At 47.8% G+C, this 26,234-nt stretch overlaps 1 protein-coding gene across 2 annotated transcripts; it reads right to left on the bottom strand.

The window, feature by feature from the left end:
- Positions 1–13: 13 nt before the first annotated feature.
- Positions 14–22,426, bottom strand: PYM1 (PYM homolog 1, exon junction complex associated factor). Of its 2 annotated transcripts, none has more exons than XM_040984024.1 (3): positions 22,290–22,426; positions 1,349–1,442; positions 14–966 (listed from the first exon to the last, which is right to left on the bottom strand). In XM_040984024.1, exons 1-3 carry the CDS (start codon positions 22,324–22,326, stop codon positions 483–485), a joined length of 615 nt encoding a protein of 204 aa, XP_040839958.1. In that variant the 5' UTR covers positions 22,327–22,426; the 3' UTR covers positions 14–482. The 2 variants fall into 2 exon arrangements, with proteins under 2 accessions (XP_040839958.1, XP_040839950.1); XM_040984016.1 differs by lacking the exon at positions 22,290–22,426 and adding an exon at positions 21,680–22,273.
- Positions 22,427–26,234: the final 3,808 nt, after the last annotated feature.

The following is a 26,234-nucleotide window of genomic DNA, read 5'->3' as shown; positions in this document are numbered from 1 at the left end:
AGCCAGACATGTTGTCTACGTGAGTTTATTCTTGTTCTTTAAAAAAAAAAGTAATAAAACAAAACAAAACAAAAAAACAAAGAGGTGAGGCATAGAGGGGGCAGCGAGCCCTGAACACCTTCAACAGGCACCAGGACTTGGAGCTCTGGGCTCACCTCCTCTACCCCAGGCCTCAGTTCTCCGACGACTCCCACCCACCCAGTTTTCTTTTCAACGAGACACCCAAATCAGCAGCAAAGGTACCTGGGGGTGGTCACTGGGATCTGGACGCTGGGAATGGGACGGGGCAAAGTCCAAAAAAACAAGACTTGGGCAGAACAGGGAAGGAGCGAGGGAGAGGCTAGGTCCTGGAGGACGGAGCTGGGCCACAAGGGGCACACGTGAGCCAGTATGGGGGACAACCCCCACCACTGCCACCCCCTTCCCTGGACCCCGAGAGCCCTGCGGTTTGTTCTGTGGTCCGTTGCCTCCTCCCCGCGGCCTCAGAGGCCAAGCTCCAGGTCCTCCAGCTCCTCTTCCAGCGCCCTCCTCCGTGCCAGCTTCTCCAGCTGCTCTTTGCTGGGCTGGCTGACTTCCCCAGCCTCAATTCGCTGCTGCAGCTCCTCCACCTGCCGCAGTTTCTTCTTGAGGTTTTTTATCTTCTTGGCTCTCTCGGTGCTGGCCGCTGGCTCGGGCTGCTCAGAGGTGGCCGTGGGTGCCGCCTGGGGGCCTTGTGGTGCGCTGGGTGGTGGGGCAGCGTCTCCCAGCGACACCTTATCCAGAGTCCGGCTCAAGGCTTCCGCCTCTCCTTTCTCCTGCTGCTGCCGCCGCTTCTCCTTCCGCTTCAGGTTGCGTTTGGCCGTCTTTGAGAGGCCTGGCTCACCACCTTCAGGCCTGGACTGGGTGACGGGGGCTGTGGCCTCGGGGCTTAGCCCTGGGGGCAGTTCAGGTTTACTCTTGAAGAACTTCACATACTTATTTTCATACCTGCAGCAAAGCGAAGGTGTCAGCCATTTGCAAGAATCCCTGACTCCTGAGCCCCTTCTTTTCCTAACCCCAACCAAGGCAGCCTCCCCACGGCCCTGTTTCCTGCCTCCTTCCTCTCTGGAAGCTCGCCTGTGGCCTTGTTCTGGGGGGCGAGTTACAGCAGGGTCCCCAGAATGGAGGCCATGGACCTCTATACGCTGCTCAGAGGGTCTGCTGACCACGGGTCATGGGACCGGGGAACCCCGAGCTCCCCAGAATCTCAGGTCTGGAAGGGGTCGCTTGTAATACTTCTTGGCAGCTCAGGAGGGCGGGGCGGGGGATGCCCAGGCGAGCCTTCAGTGGGGAAGTCATTCTGCAGCCCTCCTCTAGCCTAACCACGCACACTGGGACCTCCTCCTGGGGCACGTAGCCTTCCTTCACCCTCCGCTGCTTGCGCCAGGTGCCGTCAGGCCGCTGTGTCGAAGCGATGTACTTGCCTGAAATGACAGGAAGGCAGGCACAAAGTTACTCTTTCTGAGTTTTAAACAAGATTCAACAATGTATTCATGTGGGCGCTTCCCCCAGCTTTTATCCACCTGCCAACTGCAACTAGTAACCGCCTCTTCTCCCGGCAACCCCCAGTCCTGCCCTCATCATAGAGTTCTTTCCTGTGTGCCTGGGCACTGTGCTACACACCACCCTGCCCTCAAGAGATTTTTTTAAAAAGATTTATTTTATTTTTATTGCAAAATCATATATGCAGAGAGGAGAAAAGACAGGAAGATCTTCTATCTGATGATTCACTTCCCAAGTGACCACAATGGCCAGTGCTGCGCCGATCCCAAGCCAGGAACCAGTTCTTCCAAGTCTCCCACTTGGATGCAGGGTCCCAAGGCTTTGGGCCATCCTCGACTGCTTTCCCAGGCCACAAGCAGGGAGCTGGATGGGAAGTGGGGCTGCCGGGATCAGAACTGGTGCCCATATGGAATCCTGGAGCGTTCAAGCTGAGGACTTAGCTGCTAGCCCACCTTGCCGGGCCCAAGGGATTTTATTTTTAACACTTCGTTGGCAAGAAAGGATACACATAAATGATTTTTTTCCCTTAAATAAAAGGTAACAACAGTAACAGGATATGAAGGCCAGTAATGGGAAAGAGGCTAACAGGAGGCAAAAGGAAGTAGTTCAGGGAAGAATGATCAGAGAGGACAGGAGAAAGGGCAGCTTTATTTAGAAAGACCTTGAAAAACAGGTCAACTTCCAGGAATGCATGCTACAAGTGCAAGAGGCACCCAGCACCGACAGAGCTCGCTGAGGCATTGTTTAAAAGCCTGCCGGCAACTTAAATGGCCATGCCCAGCTGACTGCCCCACACACACTGTGTTCATCCACAAGGTGGAGCCCCTGCTTTTATGAAAGAGAACCAGACACATAAAGACACAAAGCTCAGAACAGCCTTTAGTACTAAAATGCCATCAAGGTCACAGTGACAAGTACATGTTTTCCAAAATTCTAATTTTCACTTGAGGGTTTGAATTGCATCACTGGCAACAAACCCATTGTTGTTTCCTTGGAAACTAGAGGCTTCCCTCCCGAACTTTCAAGGGAGGGAGGTCAGGGCTGAGGTATGAAGGGCCAGAGTTGGTCACTGGTTCTCGCTAGGGAAAATGACATTCTGTGGAGAGGAAGCCTGCGAAGCTCACAATCCTGACCAGGGTGAGGCTGTGTCCTTGTCACAGTCGCCTTGCTTCCACGGGCAATGCAGGTTTCACACTTATTTCCCATTTAGTCACAGTTAAAAAGATGTGTATTCAGGGTGTGGAGTGGATAAAGTTAATCACTTCCATTGCATCATCAGTGACTTTTTATAAAGATTTATTTATTTTCATTGGAAAGGCAGAGTCACAGAGAAAGAAGGAAGACAGAGCCAGGGATTGCCCATCTGCTGGTTTGCTCCCCAGACGGCCACAGTGACCGGCACTGGTCCCAGGCCAAAGCCAGGAGCTTCACCTGCATCTCCAACAGCAGGTGGTAAGGGCCCAAACACTGGAGCATCTTCCACTGCTTTTTCCCAGGCTATTAGCTGGAAGCAGGATTGGAACTGGTGTACAGATGGGATATGGGTATTGCAAGCAGCAGCTTTACCTGCCATGCCAGCCCAATCCATGACCTTTTAAAACAAATTACAAGTTTATGTCAGTGAATACAATAATTGCACAGTCTGCTGTTACCACCTTGCCAAAGGCATGCTTAAGGGACTACTATATCTTTTCTACCACCAGTGTACATATCAACTCAATGAAAAAGGGAAATAAATGTTATAGGGCCTGGTGCAATGGCTCAATTGGTTAACCTTTCCCTTTTAGTACCAGGATCCCATATGGGCACCCATTAGTGTGCTGGCTGCTCCACTTTCCTTCCAGCTCTCTGGTTATGACCTAGGAAGGCAATAGAGGATCACCTAAAGCCTTGGGACCCTGTACCCACATGCAACACCTGGAGGAAGCTCCTGGCTCCTGGCTTCTGTTAGCTCAGCTCTGGCAGTTACAGCCATTTGGAGAGTGAACTAGTGGATGGAAGATCTTTCTGGCTCTCCTTCTCTCTGTAAATCCGCCTAAACAATCAAAATAAATCTTTAAAAAATAAGTTTTATTATAAAAACTGTTGTAGCATACTTGAAACACCCTTGGGGAACCTAAGAAAATCATTACCAGTATGACCATGGTCCCATTTTATTGGCACAACGGACAGTAAATGCCTAAAGGCGCAGCTCAGGTACAGGGACAGAGAGGTGCGGAAGTACACAGCCAGACTTTCATGCTCCTTGTCTTTAGAGGGATAAATTGGAAGAAAGCTGACAAAGCCATTCACCTATGAATGTTTTATTCTGCTTTTCTTTTTCTTTTGTAAAAATAAATGAAAAAAAGAGCGTCTTGGAGGCATGTTTTTTTTTTTATTGATTACATTGCATTATATGACACAGTTTTATAGGTACTGGGATTCCTCCCTCTCCTCCCCAAACCCTGTCCCCACCCCATGGTGGATTCCTCCACCTTGCTGCATTACCACAGTTCAAATTCAGCTGAGATTCTTTCATTGCAAGCATCTACAAAGCATAGAGTTCAGTATCCTATTGTCCAGATAAGTTCAACAGTTTCTTGGGGAGACCTTCGCTGGTCTGAAGGTAGAGCCAACAGAGTATCATCCCAATCAATTAAAAGCCCCAACATTACATCAGTAACAATTTATAACATAATGGAATTAGTTGACATGGTAGTGAGTAACCAACATGTTAAAAGAGAGAGAAAAAAAAGAGTGCAAGTTCTGAACCACATCCTATGACTTCTACATTGACATTTCAACTATTAGTTTATATACAGCTGGGTTCTATACACCTTAAAATGGCTCTAGATTACTACTCAGCTGTCTCATGTCTATTTTTAATTTTAGTATTTAGCAGTTTATAGCGTTGAAGCATGATTTTGCAGAACCTGGCTGTTTTTCAGGTAGTCTAACTCTATAACTCTAACAAGACATATGTCAACAGTTTAGGTGAACAGTTCTAAGAGGGGTGTGTAGAGAAATCTTCAATACCCTAGTGAGGAGTAACTAATCTTTGTGTTCCACCCAGTGAGTTATAAGTGCCTCCCCACTGACTGTTTTCTATCTGTTTCTAAGCTTTCCTTGCTGTTCTATCTATTCTAGTTTTTGTTTGTTTGTTTCTCTGTTAGTTTGTTTTGAGGGATTTCTGGAGCGATCCTGATGGTCATTACGAGAGGGTGGGGATCCAAAGTTGGAATCAGGCAAGGACCAGAGAAAGCGTCTTTCCCTAGTCCCGAAGGAAGTTTACTGCTGTTTCTGCAGACCGCTCAGTGTTCCTGGTTGTCGTTCCGATGACCTTGGATCCTGTAAGGCAGGATTTGGGCTTCTTCCATCCCATGTGGGAGATCCAAATGGAGGTGGGTGACCTCAGAGTTCTCGGCTTCCGAAGGCACTCCAATTCCCCGTGGTCTCCTTGGCGATTGGGATGTAGTCCTCGGAGCTCGTACTGATAGTCCTTGGTGAGGATCTAGGAGTCTTCAGGGTTGGGATACAAGCCTCCTCCTGTCTGCCTGCTCCACTCTGGGGTGCCCCGCTGCTCTGTGCACATGACCTCGTGTTAAAAGGTTGTTAGGATTGCTCCTGATTCCCCCCATTAGGAGGCATGTATTTTGTTTGTTATTTTTAAGTCAGCACAGGTTATAGCACAGCAGGTTATGCTCTTCATCTGGCTCACTACAACCTTATACTCAAGTACCTGATTCAAGTTCAGGCTACTCCACTCAGCTTTCTGGTGATGGACCTGAGAGCGCAGCCGGCGACAGCAGGAGGACATGGGCCCCTGACATCCATATGGGAGATTCAGATGGCTATTTGGAGAGTGAACAAGCAGATTGAAGACTAATCGCTCTCTCTCTACCTTTCAAGTAAATAAACAGATAAATACCTCTTTAAAAAATTAAGTTGGGACTGGCACTGTGGCACAGCAAATTACACTGCTACTTTAACACTGGCATTCCATATGGGCGCTAGATTGAATCTTGGCTCCACCACTTTGTTCTAACTCCCTGCTAATGAGCCCAGGGAAGCAGTGGAGAATGGCCCAAGTCCTTGAGTGCTGAACCCATGTAGGAACCCCAGACAGAGCTCCAGGTTCCCAGCTTCGGCCTGGCCTAGCCCTGGCTGTTACGGTCCTTTGAGAAGTGAACCAGGAGACAGAAGATCAAGATTTATTTATTCTCATTGGAAAGTCAGATATACATAGAGGAGAAGAGACAGGGAGAAGATCTTCTGTCTGCTGATTCACTCTCCAAGTGGCCATATGAGCCTGAGCTGAGCCGATCGGAAGCCAGGAATTTCTTCCATGTCATCCACATCTCCCATGTGGGTGCAGGGTCCCAAACCTCAAGCAAGGAGAGGAGATTCAGAGAGAAAGATCCATCCACTGGTTCACTCCTCAAATGGCCACAACTGGATTTGAGCTGATCTGAAGCCAGGAGCCAAGAGCTTCTCCTGGGTCTCCCATGTGGGTGCAGCATCCCAAGGCTTTAGGCCATCCTCCACTGCTTTCCCAGGCTGTAAACAGGGAGTTGGATAGCAAGCGGAGTATCTAGGACATGAACCAACACCTATATGGGATCCTGGCACTTGCAGGGCAAGGAATGAGCCATAGAGCCATCGTACCAGGCAGGAAAAGAGGACAGGGAAGGCAGGAAAGAGAGGACACAGAAATTGTTTATCTGATGGTTCACTAGTCAAATACCCACAATACCCAGCCACTGTGCTAGGTTGAAGCCAGAACCAGGACACTGCCCAGGTCTCCCATCTCGCAGCAGGGTTCCAAAGACTTGAGTTATGACTTTGTGCCCTGCCATGGTGCTCATCAGCAGGAAGCTGGAATTGGAAGCAGAGCAGAACTCTAACCAGGCAATCTGATATAGGATGTAGGTGAGCCAAGTGATGTGTTAACCACTGGACAAAATGTCACCTCCCAAAACAAAAAAATTGTTAAAGAAAATGTGTAAGATGACAGGTAGACAAGATGCAAGAAAGAAAAAAGGACTGAGCAAATGAGTTCCAATATGAGCAAAGAAAGGAAAGTGTGGAGATGGGAGCGGCGTGAAAAGGGTCACAAGGAGAATCCCCCCAAGTGAGAAGCCAGGCTGGAAATGAGGAATAGAGCAGACCCTGGCGAGCTTTCAAGGCAGGTGGGGGAGCCGCTGCTGCTTCGGGAGCACTGAGGGTAAACACAGGGTTCTCCCAGCAGTGCCTGTGTGGGCACAAGAGGAAAATGGAGCCTGCCGCAGCTGCCTGGCTTCCTGGAGGGAGGACTGAGTTAGGCCAGGCAGGAGACAGGTCACAGTGCAGTCAAGGAAAACAGAATGCATTCAAAATAGAAGCCCATTCTAAAACAAAATTCCAGACGTGGCAAGGGGGAGCGATGACACCTTCAGACAGTAACCAGACCAGCCAGGCTGAGTCAGAGGAAGGACGGGTGTGATGGGAGGGCCGTGTGCAGATGCCGAGAGCCAGGGATGGGACTGAGAATCTGCCCAATGGCATGCACGCAATAAATACTTGTCATATGAAGGACTCCTTTAACCAACGGTTTCTGATCAGTGAATGAACTCTATATCCACAGCAACGCTTTAAGGCAACTGATCTGGGAAGACCAAAAAGGCAAATGGGAAAACGAAAACATTGGACCTGGAAAAATGAGTCAGGAGAAAAAAAAGACTGTAACAACCCTGGCATGAGGAGGTAGAACTGGTGGAAACAATGAGAACAGAAGGGAAGAGACTGGTGCCAGATCAACCGTTAAAGGATCAACGACAAGAGGTTAAGTAATTCACCCACTAGGGGAAGGCTAGACAAGAAAATTCAATATGTCTTGGTTTAGTAATCTCAATCTTGAAACTTCAGCATAAATAGTTCCAAAATGAAAACAAACAAACAAAAAATTTTAAGCAAGAGAGGACAGCCTGTAAGTGCCCGGATCCCATAGGGTGCCAGTTCGTGTCCCTGCTACTCCACTTCCCTTCCAACTCCCTGCTTGTGGCCTGGGAACGCAATGGAGGACGGCCCAAAGCACTGGGGCCCTGCACTCATGTGGGAGAGCTGGAGGAGGCTTCTGGCTTTGGGTCAGCTCAGTTCCCACTATTGTAGTCATTTGGGGTGAATCTGCTGATGGAAGATCTTTGTCTCTCTTTCTCTCTATAAATCTGCCTTTCCAATAAAAGTAAGTAAAACTTAAAAAAGATAATTTAGTACAAATTATAGCATCATCTATAAACAAACAAAAAACGTTTTGTGAAATCTTTTTATTTAAAAATCAAGACGGCAGAGAGACAGTGATCTTCCATCTGATTGCTCACTTCCAAATGTCTGCAGCAGCCAGGAGCCGGGAACTCTATTCTGGTCTCCAACACGGGGCTACAGGGAGCCAAGGAGCTGGGACATCTTCCTCTGCCTTTGCAGGCACATTCACTGGGAGACAGACTGAAAGTGAATAGCAGGGACTCAAACCTACACTCCGATATAGGACGCCAGTGTTACAAGTAGAGACAAACTATTTTGACACAATGCTGCCCCTTGCCAAAATTGTTTTTAAACTTGATATCCAATTATATGGGAATATCTAACTATATGTAACAACATATCTGCTAGAAATGATGACAAAATTTTTTTCCAAAAAACCATGTACCACGATGCAATGCAAAACGTAGAAAGAGCCCGGTATGGTAGCCTAGCGGCTAAAGTGCTCGCCTTGCATGTGCCAAGATTCCATGTGGGTGCCGGTTCTAATCCTGGCAGCTCCACTTCCCATCCAGCTCCTTGCCTGCAGCAGGAGGTGTGGTTGAGCAAAGAGGCAGAAGGGAGGATTTCAGACACAGGGAGATGCTGTATATACTCAGTAGACTGTACCTTCAGTGAGAAGCCTTCCTGGAGCGCAGCGGCCCTCGCAGTACTTCTGGGCAGCATGGAGCTGCACCCAGAGGCCTTCTTCACCTAGTGCTGCCCCATCGCCAGCCTCCTGACCACTGGCCACCCAGACCACTCCAGCCACACAAACACTCACGAGCCCCATCCAGACCTAGGCTCTATTCCCCATGCCTTTCTGCTCTTGCTTCTCTTGGTCCAGAATATTTTCTGTTTCTTATCTGTTAGTAGCTACTGGTTTTTAAAGGTCAAGTTCAAATATAAACTCACCAAAGCAGCCTTCCCTGGCCTCCACACACCCTACTCAGGTTAGGAGTTGACTTTTGTGCAAGCACAGGACAAATTTCAGCCTTTTTCATGTTCTAATGTTTAACACATATTTGTTTGTAAGATTGACAGTAGAGACTTCATCCCTGAATCTGAAGAGCCTTACTCACAGAAGATGGCCAAAATTAGTTGAATACAATGAATACATTTTTAAGAATCACATTAGGAAGCACAAGAATCTAGTGTATTCTGGGCAAAAGGCTTACTGAATGGGAAAGAAGATTAGAGGTAAATTAGTAAAAATATGAAAGATTTCCTGTGTCCATCAAGCTGAGATTTAAGCCTCAGACAATAGGAGAATATTAATAAATGAGGACAGGTAATCTGTGATGCAGCAAGCTAATCCTCTGCCTGTGGCACTGGCATCCTGTACAGATACTGGTTCTTGTCCCAACTGATCCAAGTCCCACCCAGTGACCAGCCAATGGCCTGGGAATGCAGCAAAGGATACAGTCTAAGTCCTCAGGCCATTGCGCCCCTGTGGGAGACCCAGGGACAGTTCCGGCTCCCCAGCTTCAGACAAATTCAGCTCTGGCCATAGTGACCATTTTGAGATTAAACCAGTGGATGAAGATCTCTTTGTCTGTATCTCTCTCTCTGATTCTTTCAAGTAAAATAAATAAATAAATCTTTAAAAAGTATGTACAGGTGTCCCTCTGTATCCACTGGAACTGGTTCCGTGATATCAAAAGTCCCTGCTCAAGTCACTTATGGCACAGTATTTGTACATTACCTACAAAAATTCTCCCAAATACTCTCAGTCAGCTCTAGACTATTTAGAGTATCTGTTACGTTGTAAATTCTATGTAAAGAGTTGTTACAATCTGCTGTTTATGCAATAACCACAAGGGGAAAACAGTACAACATGTTGAGTGCGGACACAATTTTTTTCCTCCAAACATTTTCAGTCTAAAGTTGGCTGGCTCCATGGATACAGAAACCACACACACAAAGGGCTGCCTGGACCACAAACCAGAGGGAGAGGAAATGAAAGCAAGAGCTGCAACGGGAGAACACTTGGCTTGGATGGTCTCTATGGTACCGAGAGGAAAGCCAAGGGGAACTTCAATACACAGTGTAAGTCAACAGGACCTGGAGACTGCCACGGTGTGAATGAGAGAAAAGACCGAAACAACACTATAGTGGAATTCACCTGGTGTTTTTCACATGTATTCTCTTATTTTTCACGCCATATTTATGAGTAAGTAGGGAATATGGTAACAACATTTATTCATACATGATTTTTTTTTAAAGATTTTATTATTTTTATTGAAAGGCGGATATACAGAGAGGAAGATCTTCCGTCCGATGATTCACTCCCCAAGTGACCGCAACGGCCGATGCTATGCCGATCCGAAGCCAGGAGCCTCTTCTGGGTCTCCCACACGGGTGCAGGTTCCCAAAGCTTTGGGCCGTCCTCGACTGCTTTCCCCGGCCACAGGCAGGGAGCTGGAAGGGAAGCAAGGCTGCCGGGATTAGAACTGGCACCCATATGGGATCCCGGGCGTGCAAGGCGAGGACCTTAACCACTTGCGCCACCGCTCCGGGCCCCATACATGATTTTTTTGAGCACTTCCTGTTGTTCCAGGAACTGTAAGAGGAGCTAGGCATACAATAATGAGTTAAGCAAGATTCTTGCCTTCTTACAGCATGCATTCTAGGGAGAAAGACAGACAATAAACAAGAGCACAAACAAGGAAACTAATTACAATATCACTCTTGAATTTGGAAAATCAGAAGAACAAAAATCACTGACAGGGCCTGGTGCAGGAGCCTCACACAGCTAAAGTCTTTGCCTTGCGTGTGCTGGGATCCCTTATGGGTGCTGGTTCATGTCCAGAATGCTCCACTTCCCACCCAGCTCCCTGCCTGTGGCCTGGGAAAGCAGTCAAGGACAGCCCAAAGCCTTGGACCCTGCACCCATGTGGGAGATGCAGAAGATGATCCTGGCTCCTGGATTCGGATCAGCTCAGCTCCAGTTGTTGTAGCCACCTGGAGAGTAAACCAGTGGATGGAAGATCTCTCTCTCCTTCTCTGTGTACAATTTGACTTTGCAATAAAAATAAATAAATCCTTTTTTAAAAAACTGATAAAAACAAAATCCATAGGAGAACTTTATAAAAAAAAAAAAACTCATTCAAATCTAGGTAAGTTGCATTTTACATGAAATCAGGAAGAAACAAATACTAGCCACACCTACTTAAGTGCATAGATTACAGTAGCATCACCTTATGTGTGTGGGATGTATCTGAAGCCCACCCTGCCCCACCATAAGGACATCTGAAACCACAGGCAGTACTAAGCCCTATTCAGGCTGAGCATCCCTGATCCAAAAATCTCCCAAATGTTCCCAACTCCAAAACTTACAGAACACCAGTATGATATCCAAAGTGGAAAATTCTGTTCGTGACTTCATGATAACGTATGGTCAAAACATAGGCACACACACACAAAAAGCAAACAAACAGGGCCTGGTGTGATAGCGTAGTGGTTAAAGTCCTCGTCTTGCATGCGCTGGGATCCCACATGGTCACTGGTTCTAATCCCAGCAGCCCCACTTCCCATCCAGCTCCCTGCTTGTGGCCTGGGAGGGCAGTCGAGGATGGCCCAAAGCCTTGGGACCCTGGACCCATGTGGGAAACCTGGAGGAGGCTCCTGGCTTCTGGTTTCAGATTGGCTCAGCTCCAGCCATTTAGGGAGTGAACCATCAGACAGAAGTTCTTCCTCTCTGTCTCTCCTCTCTGTATATCTGACTTTGCAATTAAAATAAATAAATCTTTTTTTAAAATATAAAATAAATAAATCTTAAAAAGAGAGAGAAGGGAGAGAAAGATCTGTAACACAGCGTTGGGGCTGAAGGGGCTTGCAGGGCCAACAACCTGGATATAGAAAGACAGACAACAGTTACAGAAATGACCCCAGAAAAAGGGTTGTCACCATCTCTCTCAAGGAAGGAAAATAACCAGCAATGAGGGGGAGGGCATCACGGGTAAGAAGGCCCAGAAGAGTGAGGCTGCCCAGCCGCAGGGCTAGGAGTGCTGAGTGGAGATCCCTGACCAGCAGTGTTCCACAATGTTTCAAGGATAGGCAACTAACAATATTAAAAAGCACAGGGCCCGGCATGGTGGCGCAAGTGGTTAAGGTCCTTGCCTTGCACGCCCGGGATCCCATATGGGCGCCAGTTCTAATCCTGGCAGCCCCACTTCCTATCCAGCTCCCTGCCTGTGGCCGGGGAAAGCAGTCGAGGACGACCCAAAGCTTTGGGAACCTGCACCCGTGTGGGAGACCCAGAAGAGGCTCCTGGCTTCGGATCGGCATAGCATCGGCCGTTGCGGTCACTTGGGGAGTGAATCATCGGACAGAAGATCTTCCTCTCTGTCTCTCCTCTCTCTGTATATCTACCTTTCCAATAAAAAAATAATAAAAATAAATCTTAAAAAAAAAAAAAAGCACAGACAGATCCAGGACAAGAACAGAGAAAAGGGTTTCCAGTTTCAGAAATTTAGAAAACTCTGGTTATCCTAGAGGACTCAGCCTCAGAAATTTATAGCAGTCATAAGCTGGATTATAAATGCATTAAACTGTATCAACAAGAAATCACCAAAAGCTTCTTCTGAGAAAAGAATTATTCTAAGTGCTACAGGAATTATCAAGATGAGCAAGACAGTCCCTATGTTCAAGAAGTTTAGTCTTCAGTAAAGGCGAGGCAGACAAGTTCACCAAGCAACAGTACAGCAAGAGGAAAGACTCCACACTATGAGAGACACAGGTACAGAACCATTACAGGGAGGAAAAGTGATCGGAGAGTAGGGAAGCTTCAGGGCCTTGACTTTGAAGCCTGGAGAGCGGTAATAACAGTAAGTCAACGCCAATATTTCTGTAAGCAGAGAAGGGAAGAAGGGGATTCCAAGAGGAACAAGAAGCAAATGCAGAGCTGAAAAACTCATCATGTGAGGAACAGTTAGAAAAGAGCATTTATTCAGAAGTAGTACATGACAACAGGAACTTCACACACACCATGCTGTTAAGCCTGACTTTGGGGAAAATAATATCATTCAGAGCTGAGGAAACAGTTTCCCAAAGGTTCAAGGCTTGCTTAAGAACATAAAGGCAGCAGGTAGCTGTGGGCCAATGCCAACGCCAAAGTTTCCACATCAGCCATCTGGCTATTCCACCTGTCTTATAGTCCAGTTCCACTAGCAGGTACAATGACGTAATGTGTATAACACCACACTGAAAGGAATCTGCACTTACATCAGAGACGAGGGCCTTGGATGAGGTCCATGTGTAAATTCAACAGTCAATTCTCAAAAGATAACAGCAGCCACCCATCGTGGCCGGCTTGCCAAGAACACTCACGGCTCACTGTTTATATACATTATCTTATCCTCATTTTCACAACTCAATGAAATATTAGTTCCAGCTTTGCAGATAAGAAGCTTGATAACTTTGTCTGAAGTTAGTAAACAGTATCAGAATTCAAACACAAATTGTAGAGCCAGTGTTGTAGTGTATTAGGAGGTTATGTCACGACCTGCGATGCCAGCAACTTGTATGGGCAGCATTTGGGCTCCTGGCTGCTCCACTTCCGATCCAGCTCCCTGTGAGCAGCCTAAGAAATGCAGCAGCAGATGGACCAAGTGTTTGGTCCTTGCCGCCCACATGGCAGACATGCATGAAGCGCCTGACTCCAGTGGAGGGGAGAGGTAGGAGAGTGTTCTAGCCATCTAGAGATGAAAAATCTCTAGGTCTCTCTCTCTGTAACTATTTCAAATAAATAAATCTTTGGGGCTGGAGCATGGCAAAGTACGGTAAGCTTACACCTGTGGCACTGCCACCCCATGTGGTACCAATCTGAGTCCAGATATTCTACTTCTAGTCAAGCACCTGGCTTATGGCCTGTGAAAGACACAGGGGATGGCTCAAGTCCTTGGGATCCTACACCCACGTGCAAGACTTGGATGAGACTTCTGTCTCCAAGCTTTGAATCAGCTCAGCTCCAGCCATTGCTTCTTCTCTGTAAATCTGATCTGCCTTTCCAAAATCTTTTATATATAAAGATTTATTTACATTTAAAGTGTGTGATTCTTATTTGAAAAGCAGAGTGTAACAGAGAGAAAAAGACTTTCTATCCACTGGTTCACTCCCCAGATGGCCCCAATAGCTGGAGTTGAGTTGATCTGAAGCCAGGAGCCAAAAGCTTCTCCAGGTCTCTCACATGGGTGCAAGGTCCCAGGGCTTTGGGCCATTCTCCATTGCTTCCCCAAGCCATAATAGGGAGCTGGATGGAAAGTCAAGCAGCCAGAACATGAATCGCTACCAACTAGGGATCCTGGATTGCAAGGTGAGAATTTAGGTATTAAGCCATCACACTGGGCACAATAAATAAATCTTAAAACAAACCAAAAAGGGGAAGCAGTGCAGTAGCCTAGTGGCTAAAGTCCTCATTTTGCAAGCACCTATGTGGATGCCAGTGTGTCCCAGCAGCCCTGCTTCCCGTCCAACTCCCGGCTTGTGGCCAGCAAAAGCAGTCAAGGACAGCCCAAAGCCTTAGAATCCTGCACCCATATGGGAGACCCAGAAAATCCAGGCTCCTTAGCTCAACTCCAGCCATCTCAGCCACTGGGGAGTGAACCAGCAGACAAAAGATTGTTCTCTCTGCATCGCCTTCTCTCTGTATATCTGCCTTTCCAATAAAAATAAATACATTTTTTTAAAAAAAAGATTCACTCTCCAGTGACCATGATGGTCAGGGCTGAGCCAAACTGAGGCCAGGAGCCACAAACTTCATCCAAGTCTCCCATGTAGGCGGCAGTGACCCAAACACTTGTTTTCCTCAAGCCATTAGCAGACAGCTGAATTGGGAGAGCAGCTGGGGACGAACCAGCACCTGCATGGAATGACAGCAAGAGAGATGGCAGTTTTACCCGGAATGCCACAGCCCCAGCCCCTACATTTTGTTTTTCAATGAATTTTATTTATTTGAAAGGCATAGTTAGAGACAGAGAGAGGTATAAAGGGTGAGGGCGGGGGAGGGTTTTCATCTGCTAGCTCACTCCCCAGGAAGCTGCAACAGCCAGGCAAGGCAGACACCAGGAGCTTCCTCCCCACCTCCCAAGTAGGTACAAGGACCCAAAGACTTGGCGCATTTTCTGCTACTTTCTCAGGCACATCAGCAGAAAGTTACATTACAAGTGGCGTAGCTAGGACTCAAACTGACACCCATATGAAATTTCATTGTTGCAGGCAGTGGCTTATTCCACTACAACACAGCGGTGGTCCCTATGATGTTTTTTAATTGTAAGAAAAAGTATTTGTCAAAATGTTACCGGGGACTCAAGATGGCGGAATAGGGTAAGGACACGTTTAAGTGGACGGAGAAGCATTTAACCAGAATGAAGCAGAGAGGACATATTTCAGGAAATACAAAAGGACAGAACAACAGCAGAGGGGTACCTGGAGACTGACACACAGGAAAGCAGCGGGCACAGCAGTGTGGTGTTGCAGTGAATAATATCCAGCACAGTGATCTAAACTCTACCAGCAGCCGGAACTCCACCAGCAACCAGGTGGGAAGGGACTTTCACTGGGAGCTTGGGAGGTGAACCCAGACAGGGAACTGTCTGTCCTGCTGGTCCGTTTGATTTGACCAGGAGCAGAGACAGAGCAGCAGGTCCCAAGCGGGCAGTGTGATAAAAGCGAGGATTTCATAGCCCAGTCAGCCCCCTAGAGCTGAATTGGGCGCCATTTTGCCTAAGGAGGAAAGGGCAAGGGAAAGGACTGAGCATGCTCTGAGAGGGAGTGAGCTCATTTCTGACTCGGTGAACTGCAACGACGTGGCATTCTACGGGTTCCATCCAGGACAGGTCTGGGTAACCCTCGGATCTGTCAGCCAGCAGATCAGGAACTGTTGTGGTAGCACGTCGGGCACCATTTTGCGCACTGTGGCAAAAGCTTTGGGACTGCAGGGGACAACAGTGAACTGCGCATGTGCTGAGCTCGCGAGAACTTGCTGAGGTCCCTCAGGAAAATAATACCGACTGTGGCATCGTACTCGTCAAAACAGGTCCGTGTGGCACCCAGACCTAACATCCAACTAGTTCCGACAAGATCAGCGCCACCAACAACCTAACTAGATAGGACACCTGGTGTCTCTTTAATCCTGGAACCCACTCCAACCAGAAGAGGGAGAAAGGTTGCAGAGACAACAGTGCAGCCTCAGCACGGTATCACAGGAGGTGGAGAGTGGTGAGCCAAGAGCTGGGCTGTGGAGACCACAGTGGATATCTGACATAAGAAGCCAGACCTGGAACTCGCTGGAGGTTGTAGCACAAGTGGCTGCAAGCAAAAAGTTGTGTACCAACTGCAATAAGTAAAATCGCATTGTAGACCTGTGGGTGACACAGCTTAGAAACCTGCCCCAAGAAGAAGACTCTGCTAACCAGAAGTACAATGATCAAGAGCAAAAGAAGAGACAAAGGCACAATGAATATTACTGAAAACTCCCCTACAAAGGAGCAAAACCCTATGCCAACCTCAGAGTTAACTGAGGAAGACATTGAGAAAATGGGGGACACAGAATCCATAAGACTCATTTTATAAAGATTCTGGTCAAAAATGAGAAGTTAATGCAAGAGTTCAAAGAATTTAAGGAAGCAGTAAAGGAAATCAAGGCTGGTATATCAGAAATTAAGAACACAGTAGAGCAAATTACAAGTACAGTGGAGAGTCTCCAAAATAGAATGAAGCAAGCAGAAGAAAATATCTCAGAATGGCAGATATCTCCTGTCACCAGGGGAAAGCAAACAAAAAGCTGGAAGCAGAGCTGAATCAGGCCAAAAAAAGTATTCAAGAATTGAAAGACACTATTAAGAGGCCAAATATAAGAGTTATGGGAGTCCCGGAAGGTGCAAAAAGAGAAGCTGAGTTTGCAAATGTATTTAATGAAATAATCAAGGAAAATTTCCCTAATCTGGAGAAAGAATTGGGAAACAAGATCCAGGAGGGACACAGAACTCCCAACAGGCTTGATCAAAAGCGATCTTCACCAAGACATATGATAATCAAGCTCTCTTCAATTGAACATAAGGAAAAGATCCTTAGACGTGCACGTGAAAAACATCAATTGACATATAAAGGAAGGCCAATTAAGCTCACAGGAGATCTCTCACAGGAAACTCTACAGGCAAGAACAGGATGGAGTGACATATTCCAGATTCTAAAAGAAAAAAATTGTCGGCCTAGGATAACATAACCAGCAAAGCTTTCTTTCATCTTTGAAAATGAAATAAAATTCTTCCATAGTAAAGAAAAGCTAAAAGAATTTGCCTCTTCCAAACCTGCCCTACAAATGATACTTCAAGATGTTCTTGACAGAGAAGAGGAATAGCACCTACCAAAACCAAAGGCAAATGGGAAGAACATCCCAGTAAAATGACAACAGAAGACTAAATCAATGAACAACCCATTCCTAAAATGACAGGACCAAAGTACCACCTATGTATATTTAACTCTGAATGTAAATTGCTTAAGCTCAATCAAACATCATAGATTAGTAGACTGGATTAAAAAACAAAACCCATCTGTTTATTGTCGGGAGGAGACACACTCCAACAAAGATCAGCGGAAACTGTATCACATGGGTTTTGTTGTTTTCTGTTGGTTTCATCTCTTCAAAACACTTTCTTCTGATTAAATCATTCAATGACTCGTAGATCATGCAGTGGCATCATTTTCTTCAAGAAGGTTCTTGATTTTCACTTCTTCAGCTACACGTTGGACATTTAATAGCATGTTGTTTAACTTCTTGGTGTTGTTAATTTCTTTTTTCTTCCAGAAGTTGATTTTGTTTTGTGGCTCTTCATTTAAGGGAAGGTAAAGTAGTTGTGTAATGGAGACTGTCATATCTAGTAACATGTCATTTAACTTCATCGCATTGTAAATTTCTATTTTTTCTTTCTATTGTTGATTCTGTATCATGACTTTTCATTTAAGGGAATGTACAGTAGTTATGTAATGGAGACTAACATCCAGATGTGAGGATGCAGTGTGGTCGGCATCTCTGTTTCCAGACAAAGATGGACTTACAGTGAAACTGTTTATATTATATTTTGACAATAGGATTCTGGACTCTCTGCCATTGTCCATGCCCGCAATGATGAACATATCACTGAGTATGAAGAACTATATGTTAATAATGATATAAAGGAACTGGGGGGGGGAGGGAATTGGGGAGGGGATAGGGGAATATGGAACTGTATCGTAAAATGATAGCAATAATAATAAAATGTGAAAAAAAAAAAAAAAACAACAGAGAGACCCGCAAAAAAAAAAAAAAAAAAAAAAAGTTACCGGAGAAGGCAAGACATAGGGGCCCAGCACAGTAGTCTAGCGGCTAAGATCCTTGCCTTACATACGCTGGGATGCCATACGGGCGCCAGTTCTAATCCTGGCGGCCATGCTTCCCATCCAGCTCCCTGCTTGTGGCCTGGGAAAGCAGTCGAGGATGGCCCAAAGCCTTAGGACCCTGCACCCAAGTGAAGACCCAGAAGAGCTCCTGGCTCCTATCTTGGGATCGGCACAGCAGCAGCCGTTGTGGTCACTTGGGGTGTGAACCATGGGACAGAAGATTTTCCTCTGTCTCTCCTCCTCTCTGTATATCCGCCTTTCCAATAAAAATAAATAAATCTTGAAAAAAAAAAAAAGATTTTTTGAATTGGAAAGTCAGATTTACAGAATGAAAAGGAGACAGAGAGAAAGATCTTCCATCTGCTGGTTCACTCTCCAGGTAGCCACAACGGTTGAAGCTGAGCCGAGCCAAAGCTAGGAGCTAGGATCCATAAGTTTCTTCCTGGTCTCCCACATGGGTGCAGGCTCCCAAAGCTTTGAGCTGTCCTTGACTGCTTTCCCAGGACACAGGCAGGGAGCTGGATGAGAAGTAGAGCAGTCGGGATACGAACTGGAGCCCATATGGGATTCTGGTGGTTACAAGGCAAGGATGTTAGCCACTAGGTTGCTCCACTGGGCCCTTGTTCATTGGTTATTATAAGAAATATACTATCTTAATGTAAGACATAGGGGAACTATAAACTCTATGGAATTTCCTAAACCTTCTTTTCAGTAATTTTATAGATCTAAAATTATAAATTTTTTTTTAAGTCTTAAAAATAAAAAATCAGGGGCCAGCATTTGTGGCATAGTAAATTACACTGCAGCCTGTGACACCAGCATTCCATATAGACGTTGTCAGTTTTCAAGTTCTGACTACTCCACTTCCAATCTAGTTTCCTGCGAATGAGTTTGGGAAAGCAGCAGAAGCTGACACAAGTACTTAGCACCCGGCTACCCAAGTGTGGACGAGCACGGAGTCTAGGGGTCTTGGCTTCAGCCTGGCCTAGCCCAGGCAGACACAGCTATCTGAGGAATGAACCAGCAAAGGAGAGACCTCTTTCTATCTGTGGCACTTCCTTTCAAACCAATTTAAAAAATAGAGAAAGAAATTATGCACAAAGTTGATTCTGGGTTGTAGAACAATGAAGCCTTTACCAGAAATAAAGATGAAAAAAACGATGCTGATTTTCTAGTATGTGAATCTGAAGTGTGATAGTGAATCCAAGACTGAAAAAGATTAACCAATTAGCAATTAGGATAGGCAACACAGAAGAAGTATGGTGTTACAAGTGACTGTAAAGGGTTAAGAAACAGGGTCCAGCACAATGGCTCAATTGGCTAAATCCTCACCATGCATCCACTGAGATCCCGGGGCACCAGTTCCTGTCGTCCAGCTCCCTGGTAATGGACTTTCCTCCAACAGTTTTCCTCTCCAAAACACCTAACTTCAATCTAATCATAAGAAAAACACCAAATTCTGATAGTGAAACAACCTACATCTTTCCAACAAAAATAAACTAAAAAAAAAAAAAAAAAAAAAAAGAAACACTTTCCTTCTGCCAGCCTTGCCAATTATCATCTTTAGTGAACTGGCCATCTAGTGACAAGAAGCAAAGGGTCAATTATTAAAAAAAAAAAGGGGGGGGCCTAGCGCGATAGCGTAATGGTTAAGATCCTCGCCTTGAACGTGCTGGGATCCCATATGGGTGCCGGTTGTGATCCCAGCTGCTCCACTTCCCATTCAGCTCCCTGCCTGTGGCCTGGGAAAGCAGTCAAGGATGGCCCAAAGCCTTAGGACCCTGCACCCATGTGAGAAACCCGGGAAGAAGGTCCTGGCTCCTGGCTTCAGATCGGCGCAGCACTGGTCATTGCTCTCACTTAGGGAGTGAATCATTGGACGGAAGATCTTTTTGTCTCTCTTCCTCTCTGTACATCCGCCTTTCCAACAAAATAAATAAATCTTAAAAAAAAAAAGTTAAACAAATCAACAGTGGGGAAATGCAAAGAGCAGACTGAGACCAGATATTCAAGAAATCTGGCTAAAGACAAAAACAAATAAAAATGAAAGACCTTGATTTTTCCAGTAAAATATAAAGTGAGGTCATTTGCTACAGAAGGGAAAATTAAAACAGAAGGTCATGAAGAACTAGAAAAGGCTGGGAAGATTGCCCTGGGACAACATAAGGAAACAAGGAAAAATAACAGAGAGAAGCCATAATCTTGGTAGACATTAACATTAAAAAAAAAAGATTTAAGAGACGGAAGATCTTTCTTTCTGTATCTCCTTCTCTCGGTAAATCTGTCTTTCCAATAAAAATAACTAAGTCTAAAAAAAAAGTGCTTTTTTTCACTCCCCAAGTTACTGCAATAGCCGATGCTGTGCTGATCCGAAGCCAGGAGCCAGGAGCTCCTCCGGGTCTCCCATGCGGGTGCAGGGTCCCAAGGCTTTGGGCCTTCCTCAAATGCTTTCCCAGGCCACAGGCAGGGAGTTGGATGGGAAGCGGGACTGCCGGGATTCAAACCGGTGCCCATATGGAAACCCAGCGCATTCAAGAGGAAGACTTTAGCCGCTAGGTCAAGGCGCCAGACCTTGACCCCAACCTGGGGCTTTCATTGGGTACCAGGAAACAGGTGGATTGAAGGGTAAGAAAATGGAAAACAGTTTTTAAAACACAGCATGTATGGTTGCATGGTGTCCTGTGCCACAAGGGTTATGAGAACATCTTAGACTCTGTGAGTCACTTTCACACCATTCCCTTACCGTAGGGTAATACCATACCCATCCATCTAAAGAGCTGGGCCATTAGGACTAGACAAAAAGCAGCATGACAGCCTCCTCCGCTGTGCAAAACACACCTCACACCTACAGCAAGACACCCCCCATCTCAGCCCGGATGAAGTCATGCTGACGCCCAGAGTCAGAGCTCGCCCCTGGACACTCAGACCCCTCCAACGTCGGTGAGGGTGGAGCCATCAAGCAAATCAAACTCCAAAGTTATTTGAGGTTCCTCTTAACCCAACTGCACCTCAGGGACACAACAAATGAAGATGCAAACGTGTGGAAACCACTATCGCGCGCTGAGAAGGTCTTCAACCAACACCATTTAGAGAAAAAACGAAACCGGGGCTGGGGCAAAAAGCAGGTACATCTCAAGACATGGGGGAGGGGAAGGGAAAGGGGACGGCAAGGAATTGGAGGGAACTGACAGTGTAGGGTCCCCCCAAGATTGGAGAACCCCAAAGAAACACGAGGGCTCCCACTGCTGGGTACTACCTCGCAACCCATAAAGATCCCAGATGCAGGGACCAGCATTAAACGACCCCAAGCTTTGGGTGACCGGAAGCAGAGATCCCCCCACCCCAAACACGAGGCCAGAAGGGGGCGCAGGTGACACCCCTAGAAAGAATGAATGGGGAAGGCGATCAGGAGGGCGGGACCGAGGAGGGGCCCACAGAAAGGGCGGCGGCCAGACCCCTTTCCGAGTTCAAACCCCTGCCCCGAGAGCCCGCGGAGAAGCGCCCCGGCGCCTCCCGCACTCACCGCCGGTCTCGTCAGTTACATAGGGAGTCGCCATCTTGAAAACGCAAACCACTTCCGGCGTGAGCGGGCTGGGGTCCCGCCCCCTCCTCACCGGAAGTAGAGTCCCGCTTGTAGCAAGCCACCATTTTAGTCTTAAAGGCAGAGCGCACCATTTCGTGGGTGGAAGTGGAGGAAAAGGAGGAAAGAGGGGAGGAGAAGCTGAAGCAGTTAAAAGTAAAGCCGTGGCCTCTTCGACCGCCACCGGTACCATGACTGAGCGCCCGCTGCGGCTGACAGTCCTTTGAGTGCTGAAAGAAATCCCGAGGCGTCATGACAGGCGTTTCTCCGCATCCGGGCTCTGCGAGGCCAAAGGGCCCGAAGCCCACCTGCGCCCGGAGACGGGGGTCGGGCCGAGAAGGAGGCCAGGGCGCGGTGGCCCGCAGCCGGGGCCCGAGCGGCTCGGCGACGTGGGGCGGGCTGACGGTGGCGGGTGGAAGACCCCAACCACCCTCAGCAAGCGGGGAGATCGAATTCGCGTGCCCGGCGCCCACGGCCGCTCAGCCCCGGCCTCCTGGCCGAGACCCGCGAGAAGGGGGTCCGTGCGAGACGGAGGGCGCCGCGGGTCAGTCACCTGTGCCTGCCGTCTGGTGGTGGCCGGCGGCTTCCATGACCCGGGAGGCGGCGGGTTGAGCTGGGCTGGGCCGGGCTGGGCGAGCCGCCCTCGGGCGGCCCAAGGTCCTTCCTGCCCGGGCCTGCCACCCGGGGAGCCTCTCCCTCCTCCCGCACTCCGGCTGGCCCCAGGGTCAGAGGGCAGAGTGAAGACTTGTGGGCGGATTCAGTTAGTATTCTAATGAACCTCGTCCTACTCTCCCGCTGCCGCCTGGACCTAGCGCGGGTTACAACTCATGATATGGGCCCTGTGTGGTCACTCCCTTTACCGACCTGCCCTGCCCCGAGCCTCCCTGTTTTGGAGATGAACCCAAATGCCCTCCCTCCATCTCTGCTTTCAACAACTGTCTTCCCTTCAGGGCTAACAAGTCCTGTTCAGCTTGTTTCTCCTAAAGCTTAGCAGGGGCCGCCAGACTGTTGTCCTTCATTGCCTTGTTGCTTTGCTTTAACCTTTTTCAACCTTTGTCCTCTATACAACACCCATCCACCTCTGGCCTAATGTGCAGCAGTAACTCTGGAGACCAGAAGAAGGTGAATATTAATGACAATCTCCAACACTAAATTATATGTCCCACTTAAAAAAGCAAAATGAACAGGCAGCATGGCACCGCACAGTGAAGCCGCTGCCAGCCAACTAGCATGCCATAGGAGCTCCTGCCTGCTTCACTTTGGTCCAGCTCCCTGCTTACATGCCCTGGGAGAGCAGCAGAAGGTGGCCCAAGTGCTTGGTTCTCTGCCACCCACCTAGAGGAGGCCCAGATGGGATTCCAGGGTCCTGACTTGTGCCCGACCCAACCCCAGATCCGTGGCCCTTCGGAGAATGAACCAGTGGATGAATGATCTCTCTCTGCCTTTCAAATAAGTAAAATCTTAGAAACAGAATGGTCTAAGAATTTTCTAAAACAGATTAACCTTCCACACTTCTGGAGGTTACCGTTGGCCTGCCTTCCCATTCTCTGTCATCGGCATTCTCAAAAAGACTGGCAGGTATTTGGCACAATGACAAAGTCACCGCTAGGGATGGCCACATCCCAGCTGGGGCTCCTCCATGCCCTATCCCGCTTTCTGCTGTTGCACACCCTTGGAAGCAGCAGGTGATGGCCGAAATACCCAAGTCCTGGCTGAATGGGACAGCCAGATTCAGTCCCCAGCTCCTGACCAACACTAGCTATTGCAAGTTTGGGGGGTTGGGGGGAAAGGGTGTGGCAGGATAGTTAACCAGAAGACAAAACATCTCTGTCTCTTTCATCTGTTCAAATAAATACAATTGCATTATGTTTTCGGAGGAAAAAAGACCCAAACACTTGTTGCAGGCAATAAACATGATCCTAGTAGGAGTTGTGCTGCCCAACCATCCTTATCTCCTGTTCTTACAACCACCTCGGTTCAGCCTTGCCCAGCATGGCACCCCATCCTGGTGCTAATGATAAGAGGTCTCGACTGCACAGACAAGTGGGTTCTACAGCTTCCTAGTGGCTCTGTCCACACGGGGCTCATCTCTAGGGGGCTCTGGTACCAAACCCTGGCTCTCATCCTGTGCCCCCAGGTATGCTGTCCTAGCTCTGGAGCTAACAGGAAGTGAAACTCAATAGTCTGCTTAGTAGAGCAACCTAGGACGTGGCCCTGGGCCCCGGATGTGGCCCCCCACCCTGAGGAGGAAGAGAGGAAAGAGGAGGCCGGGGAGAGGGGCTGCTGTTTTTTCCTTTCCCCTTGTTCGTTGTGGTTTCTTTCTTTCTGACTTTTTTGATGTGGCTGATTAAAGCAGTGAGCACCTGGAGCCATAGGCACCAGACACTTCCTCCTGAGATGTTTCTTGGCCTTTCTTCTACCACCCCTACCAATAACTGACGTGGACCATAAGATATGAGCTGGTTTCACTTGATTCCTTATTAGACAAATTCAAACCGCACCTTGACGCTCCAAAGAATGTCTTCAAGGAAGTGTTTTCAAGTCTCATTTAGCTCTCTGTAGGACAGTTCTGAAAATGGCAGAGTGCAAAACAACAGCAAATACAGGCTATGGAGCCATTGTTGTGGCATGATGGGTAAAGCCACTGCCTGCCATGCCGGCATCCCTCAAGGGTACCAGCTTATGACCCAGCTGCTCTGCTGATGATCGGAGTGCCTTCTAATGGCCTATGAAAAGAGTAGAAGATGGCTGAAATATTTGGGCCACTGTCACATGGAAGAACCAGAGGAAGCTCCTAGGGTTGGTCCTGGTCTAGCACTGGCTATTGTAGCCATCTGGAGAATGAATCAGTAGATGGAAGATCTCTGTCTCCATGCCTATCTCTTGCACTCTCTGTGTAAGTCTGACTTTTAAATAAATAAATCCTTTGTTGTTGTTGTTGTTTTAAAGCAGGCAGTACATAGGGTGTAAGCATTTGCAAGGAAAGTACTTTAAGAGTCCTCCCTTCTCAGGATTTTTGGAGGAGCAACCCAAGGCCAGAACCGAGTGGGCAGAAGGGTTGGGTACTGTGCTCTTGTTTGTACATTGTGTCTGCTTTGGGTGGATCAGAGCGGGAAGGCCTGACACACATCAAACAGCTCTAGTGCTGTGTCTGCACCATCTGCACCAGGCCATGTCTTTGCTTGTCTTGCAGAACTCAGCAAGGGACCTGGTATATGGCAGGCCTTCAGAAGTCTCTGCGGATGATGACTAAGAGGTTATGTGGGGAGGAGAGACCAGGTTTTGCCAACACTGAAGAAAACACTGGATGGATAAAGGCTAAGGAGGGGCCAGGCCCTTGTCTCTGTAGCTAGGCGTGGGAGATGAGACCTGCATTGACCCAGGGGCAGAGGGGACAGAGCCTGTGCGACCCTCGCCCGGGATCTCCAGCTTGGATTCAACAACAGTGCTCCCAAAGAAAGCTTGCTAGTCAGCATTCATACTTCTGCTCCAAGTGGAGGCATCTGGCCCAATAAGCCTGTTTTGAAACCAAGCCATAACTGCTTAGATCCCTGTAGTTCCACTAGGGGGCATCATATATTCATGCCCTGTCTCCTCCAACCCAACCTTCAAAATGTGTTTGTTTATAGACATAGCCAATGCCCTTCCCCCTCCTTCGCACATCCAGGTGTAATCGAGATGGTTCCAGGAACTCAAATCTTTGTGACTCTCTGCCCTACTTCAACAAAAGATAGGAGGGAGTTCGACAAGGGCTGGGGTGGGGCTGGTGAGCAGGGTGCCTAAATCTACCAGTAAGTCCCTCTGCCTGGTCTCTCCCCTTACTCTACCTGTACACGTGCTGCCCAAGAACCTTGAACCCTACTGAGCAGATCCTAGGCAGGAACTTAAGCAAAGACTTCCCTCCTTTCTGCTTTGGACCGCACCACCTGCCAAGGTCAGCGGGTACAGCAGATGGGTTAGGACAGGGAGAAAGCATGGAAGCCGACCAGAGAACTCTTCCTGCATTCAAACCCACCCCAGAGTTCAGTCTTGAGATCGGGAACCATAGGAAAAAAGAAGGAACTGGTCTGAAAAGGTGGTGAGAAGCCTGAAGAAGGTTGGCTACGACTATCTCAAGCAGTGGGCGCAATGGAGAGAGGTGACTGGGTGTCCCTATGGGACCTCCTGAGTAGGTTTTACACCTGCAAGGAGGGAGCTTGGTCAGGGGAGCCTGGAGTGACAGCTCTTAGACGTTGGTGGGCTGGCAGCTGCCCAGCTGTTCTATCAGCGCCCAGGGCCACTTATCTTGGCCCCCAAGGTTTGACCTGAGGGGAGAAGATGTGATGAGAAATAAAAGGAAAACAGAAGCAGAGCCATGAGAACGTGAGCGCAGGAAGTGGAGAAAGCTACACCGACCCAGCCCTGCAGTCACTTAGCAAGGAGGGAACAGATCATGGCGCATTGGAAACATGCACCCTGGGGCCTCTGCGGCCTCCAGGTGCTGGGAGTCAGGGGCGCC

This window comes from Ochotona curzoniae, unplaced genomic scaffold, assembly GCF_017591425.1.
Source record: "Ochotona curzoniae isolate NIBS_2020 unplaced genomic scaffold, NIBS_Ocur_1.0 contig_1014, whole genome shotgun sequence".
In the NCBI taxonomy this organism is placed as follows: Eukaryota; Metazoa; Chordata; class Mammalia; order Lagomorpha; family Ochotonidae; genus Ochotona; species Ochotona curzoniae.
This window is presented reverse-complemented; position numbering and strand designations above follow the sequence as displayed.

Excerpts from the sequence above, each read along its gene's own strand:
- PYM1 (XM_040984016.1), bottom strand. The coding sequence starts at position 21,929 with ATGGTACCGGTGGCGGTCGAAGAGGCCACGGCTTTACTTTTAACTGCT. Across the intron at positions 1,443-21,679 it reads TGTAACTGACGAGACCGGCG|GCAAGTACATCGCTTCGACA; the intron begins GTGAGTGCGGGA and ends CTGTCATTTCAG. Across the intron at positions 967-1,348 it reads CCCCAGGAGGAGGTCCCAGT|GTATGAAAATAAGTATGTGA; the intron begins GTGCGTGGTTAG and ends GCTTTGCTGCAG.